The sequence below is a fragment of the Euprymna scolopes genome, chromosome 9, assembly GCF_053919585.1.
Source record: "Euprymna scolopes isolate OS-2025 chromosome 9, ASM5391958v1, whole genome shotgun sequence".
NCBI lineage: Eukaryota > Metazoa > Mollusca > Cephalopoda > Sepiida > Sepiolidae > Euprymna > Euprymna scolopes.
Window position 1 is genome coordinate 92,242,883 of NC_136490.1, and position 5,983 is coordinate 92,248,865.

Consider the following 5,983-nt stretch of genomic DNA (forward strand, 5'->3'; position numbering starts at 1 on the left):
TATGTATGTTGTGTTTCGCTTTATCATAGCTCTTCAGTGGGGTTAGTTAGCGAGAGCAGGTATGCAATTACCTTATACTGTTATCGTTTAGTTTATTTTTACTACCTGATGAATGCTAGAGTGGTGATACTTGTTTTTTTTTCGGTATTATTTGCCGTATTACAGTACCCACCTCCACCCAAAAAGTGGCCAGCTAATTACTGGACACCGTCGCGATCTACGGAATCGGCTTTGTTTTATCATTTACATAATACAGCTGGGAAATGAATGCATCCAAATATATGGGCCTAATAGAAACATGTTCGATTAAGTCTATATACTGTATAGTTTTCAATGTCTATTGTGTTTTTACTATTACGTAACCTCGAAACGATTGAAATGTGGTCAAACAGATAGTGCTACCAAAATCAACTTTGCGTTAACTATTCTGATCCTTTTTGGACTTTCATTGAAACTTTCTTTTTTGAATTTGTTTTCGCCCTTTTGCTTTAATTATGTTCGCGCTTATTTAGACGTTGTTCTACTGAATTTCATTTTCTTTTTAAGGCCTCTTAAGCTTAAGCCTTAATTCAGGCAACAGTGATTAAGCTGACAGAAGGGAAAATATTTTAAAAAAGTTCTTTAGTCTTTTCATTTTTTCTTTCTTTTCTACTCCTTTCACATTTTATATTTCTAGTTGTTAATTAACAACTTTTTTCTTCCTCATCCACCTTAACTTCTTCCTCATCCTCTTTTTTTTCACTCTTCATTCTCACCATTTTCGTTTTTGTCTTTTTTCTTCGTTTTCATTTTTCTTCATCTTCATTATTTGTTCGTTTTCATTTTTCTTCGTCTTCATTGATCTTTTCTTCCCTCTTTTCTTTCTCCTCTCATTCTTACGTTTTTTTAAAAAAATTATTTTATATTTCTACTTATTGTTGTTTTTCTGTTTTTTCTTTCTTCCTTTTCTTTCTTCTTCTTCTTCTTGCATCGCTCTCCACCCCATCCTTATTTCACGCATCTATCCATCTTCACCGTTAACACTCAACCTCAACCCTCCCCCACTTTCTTCAGCCAACAATCTCACGACTAATAACAGCAAAACTCCATGTTGTCACTTGACAAGTGAAGTACACAAGGTAGTTCTTTTCTAACTGCTATCATTTAATGTGCTCTACACGAAACTCGAAACCCCTTTTTTTCAACAAAAAAGCATATTATAAAAGCCCCTCTCCTTCCCCCACTTGTTCTGTTATTGCTTGCTGATGTCCCTCTCATATATGCCTCCCTTGCCTCGATAAGAAATACAAGCAGACCTTCGCTTTTTCTTCAATTTCTTTTTATTCAACTCTCTCCATTCTTTTCTTTCTGTATTCTGTTAGTTTCCGGTTTTGTTCTTCTTTCTCTTTTATTTTTCTTTCTATTTTTGTATTTTTCCTTCCTTTTATTTACTCTTTATCTTCTTATTCTACCCCGTCTCCCTCCTCTCTCTGAGCCACTCTGATGAGTCGTAGACGACGAAACACGTGTCAGTTGAACAATACATACATACATACATATATATATATGTATATATATATATATACATACATACACACATACACACACACACACACACACACACACACACACATATATATATATATATATATATATATATATATATTGTTCAAATATAATTATCCACTGACACGTGTTTCGTCGTCTACGACTCATCAGAGTGGCTGAGAGAGAGAGAGAGGAGGGAGACGGGGTAGAATATGAAGATAAGGAGCAAATAAAAGGAAGGAAAAAATACAAAAATAGAAAGAAAAATAAAAGAGAAAGAAGAATATATATATATATATATATATATATATATATATATATATATATATATATATATATATATATATATATATACCTGTGTAAGTTTTGTGGGAGAAAACTCCAGCAAAGTACTCAGTTATAAAGGAAATATCAATATAAGTGACTCTGTTTATATTTGTTTTTCCATTTCCGGAGAGGCAGATAAAACAGAGGCTAAAGAGAGTCCGACATAAACGACTAGAGACTTGCCCCTATTGTTTTGTATTTGAAACCGACGGTATCGATGTTTTATGACCTTCTGTAAAACACACGCACACATACACATGTATTCTCTTCATTCTTTTTTATACTCTTTCTCCACGTACACCTCTTATAATATTTTTTTCTCCATATTCCCTTCTCTCTTCTCCTCTCTTAATCGTCTTTTTCATTCTTTTCGTCTATTTTGTGCGTCTTTTTCTCCCTGTTTTTTTTTTCTTTTTTTACCCGTTTGTATTCTCAGTCTTTTTTTTTTCTTTTCTTTAACATCCTCTTTCTTCCTTCCTTTTTTTCTTTCTATTTCTTATTCACGCAACTCGTCCCTATGTTTATTCTCTCTTTCATTCTAACCACGTTTCTCGGACTATTTCTTTTTCTTTTCTTTTTTTACAAAACAAAACGGCGTTTTATGTTTGCTTATGCGCTCGTTTCCTACTTTTTTTTCGTCCGTTCGTCTTTAGTTCTTCTGTCTTTCTATCTTTCCGCCGTATTCTTCATCTTTCTTCCAATTCTGGGGAGGGAGAGCGCAAGAAGGGATTCCCCTCAGCCCTTCGGAAAAAAAAGAAGTCATTGATGCTTCTGCAGGTGACAGTCGGACAACTGAAAAGCTTTATGATTGATAACTGAAAATTTTTACAGGGTCGAGACATGTATAGGGGAAAGGAGCGCGCGCGCGCGTGTGTGAGAGAGAGAGAGAGAGAGAGAGAGAGAGAGAGAGAGAGAGAATTGGAGGGAAGGGAGAAGAAAAAGGGAAAGCACTTACGACTACAACTACTACTTCTCGCTCTCCCAATCACTCCCACCCTTCAGCCCATATGATCCCCCCCCATCCTTTTTTGTTTATAGTTTCCCTCTCTTTCCTTTACTACCAAGATTCGGTTCCTGGGGGCCCTGAGTCCTGCCTTACCATCATCATGATGGATTACCTGTGAAAGTATGATGGCAAGTGATCTATCAGGCTTTAGCTGTAGCAAATTACAGAGGTGGTGTAATATGGTGGACTGCGCGTTCGTTCTCCCTCTCCCAATCTCTCTCTCTCTCACTCTCTCTCTCTCACTCCCACTCACTCACTCACTCACTCAATCAATCACTCACTCACTCCTCACTCACTCTCATTCTTTTTCTAACTTCCTCTCACTCCACCTCCCTCTCCCTCTCTCTATCTGTGGTTGCTGATCGACTCTGTTCATTTACTCTTGTTTCTGGGCTCGGATCTCCTCCTCGCTCTACACTCCTTACTCTCCTCCTTCTCCCAACCTTGATCTCCCTGCGTTCTCTGACTGGAGCTTTCAGTTGCTTGCAGATGCTTGGTGCTCGCTAACGTTTGACAAGCTCACTAATGTTGTTGTTGTCGGCCGCCTCGGCGTCTTCTTATTTCCCATCGTCGGCGTCGGACACCATGGTCGGCGTGGATATGGACTATTGCAGGCCTTGGGGTTTGTTTTTGTTTTTGTTTTTTGCTTAGTCTTAGCTTTCTTCTAACGCTCATGTTGTTTAATATGTTGTTGTTGTTATTATTATTATTATTATTATTATTATTATTATTATTATTATTATTATTATTATTATATTTGATATATGCTGACCGTTTACTCTTTTCTTGTCATAGAAACTAACCATTTTTGAAAATAAACGTGTGTGTGCTCGATAACACGTGCGTGTGTGCAGATGTTTTTTTTTTTTTTTTATGTAACCTAGCTTTTGATTTCTAGTAAAACAAACAAACCCAAGTATTTAAGAAATCTCTGTTTTCGTAAGAATGGCCGAGATCCCACGATTTCGATGGCGATTTCATTTAATATCATTTAAAATGTTCGTTTGTCTCTTCTAGTTTGGTTCATATTTACAATGAAATTACGCTTGCCGGTGGTGGTGGTGGTGGTGGTGGTAGTGTATCGTTTTAATTATATTTTGCTTACTCCATGCATCGATCTGTCTATTAGTATGTCTACCTGTTTATATATTTGTCTAGTTTATTTGAGCTATGTGTGCATCTATTTACATAGGTATTTCTGTCCATATTTACATTTATCTCTTCGTCTTCCACCCTCTCTCTTTCTCTCTCTCTCTCTCTCTTTCTCCCTGTCTTTCACACACACACACACACACACACACACACACACACACACACACACACACACACACACACACACACACACACACACACACACACACACACACACATATGGACAGGAAACCAACTTCTTCATCAAAAAAGAAAACAGATCTTCGATAAACAAAGGGTTTGATGTTCTGTTGGTTATAGCTATATGAATGATAATAAATGATGATAATAATTATTTCGGTTTACAATTTACTGCAGTTTCATGGCATTACCTATGATCAGAATGTACTTTATTGATCAACAAACGATAATGTTAGACGTTAAACCATAGTCACAGAGAATCTGTAATGTCGTGGATTTACTAAACGAAATGATCGTATCATTTATTATTACTTCTTATATGTGTGTACACGTGTTTCACCGCATCTACGACTCATAAGTGCGGCGCGGCAGTATGGTTAGATTCAAAATCATATATATGTATGTGTGTTTTTCTTTCCCTCTTCTTTCTTTCTCACTTTAATCTCTCTTTTCTATCGTTATATTTACGATTAAGTTATTTATCATAATTCCAATTTCAGTATTTTAATTGTGATTGAATGATCTTGCCACGCTGTTTACTCTATCCCGAAAGATGTTTTCCAGCTGTGGTCTCTTCCGTCTGTCCATCCGTATTTCCATTAATTCCCATCTCAGTTGTTTAAATTTATCGATCTATCCATCTCAATACGAATAATCACCCATAGCGTCAACCCGATCATTTTCAGCTGTTTTTATTGTCTCTCACTCGGAATCTCTCTCACTCGGTCTCTCTCTCTCTCACACACACACACTCTCTCTCTTTCTCTCTAATTCTATTTCTCTGTCTCTGTCTCTCTCACACACACACACACACACACACACACACACACACACACACACACACACACACACACACACACACACACACACACACACACAAGCACTTTCTCTCTCTTCCTCATGCCAACAAACCTGTCATCCATTTACTTCTACATGAAACTTATTTAGGAAAAATAAAACATAAATAATAATAATAATAATAATAAGTAATAATAATAATAATAATAATAATAATAATAATAATAATAATAAGTAATAATAATAATAATATTAATAATAATAATAAATAAATAATAACAATAAATAATAATAATAGTAATAGTAATAATAATAATAATAATAATAATAATAATAATAATCTATTGTAAGAATATGCTGAATCAATTCATTGCGTTCCTTTCTAAGAAGTGTGAATTGAGATCCGTTGTATAAGGCGTGTCAATTGTATGATATAACCACGTGCTTTAATTTACCACTATATATGTTTTTTTTCTCTTAATTTCCAGTGAAAATATTCCAGTTTTTAGAAAGATAAATCAAAGAAAGAATATTTTATTAAAAAAAAAAAAAAAATCAGTTTTAAGTAACAGTAACATCGATTGAATGCTTTTGCTTTACTGTTGAAATTTTAATTGAAAATATATTTTCGAATATTTTCGAAAATAAAGAAGCAAAAAGCTAAAACCCCATACCAGGTTATTTACCAAATTATTATTTTTTCTTTTTTCTTAAATACGATTTTCAAAATTTTAAAAACTATCCTTTGAAATGAATTATTACACTAAAATAATTAATTCATTAATTACAAAAGAATCACATTCATTCGTATTCACACACACACACACACACACACACACACACACACACACACACACACACACACACACACACACTATTTAACCAGATATTTTTTATTAATAAAATCACGTATACTCATTTGATGTTTTTTAAAAACACATACGATTCATCATGTGTGATTTGTTTATTATTTCTACTCTTGTTTAAACATGT

General features: G+C 34.6%; 1 protein-coding gene across 1 annotated transcript in view; it reads left to right on the forward strand.

Annotated features, from left to right (window-relative positions):
• The first annotated feature begins 3,279 nt into the window (after nucleotides 1-3,279).
• Nucleotides 3,280-5,983, forward strand: part of LOC145284777 (uncharacterized) — a 68,732-nt gene continuing 66,028 nt past the window's right edge. Inside the window, exon 1 of the mRNA XM_080133744.1 lies at nucleotides 3,280-3,482. Within this exon, the coding sequence (XP_079989870.1) occupies nucleotides 3,386-3,482 (97 nt within the window). The 5' untranslated portion in view covers nucleotides 3,280-3,385. The remainder of the gene's footprint in view (nucleotides 3,483-5,983) is intronic.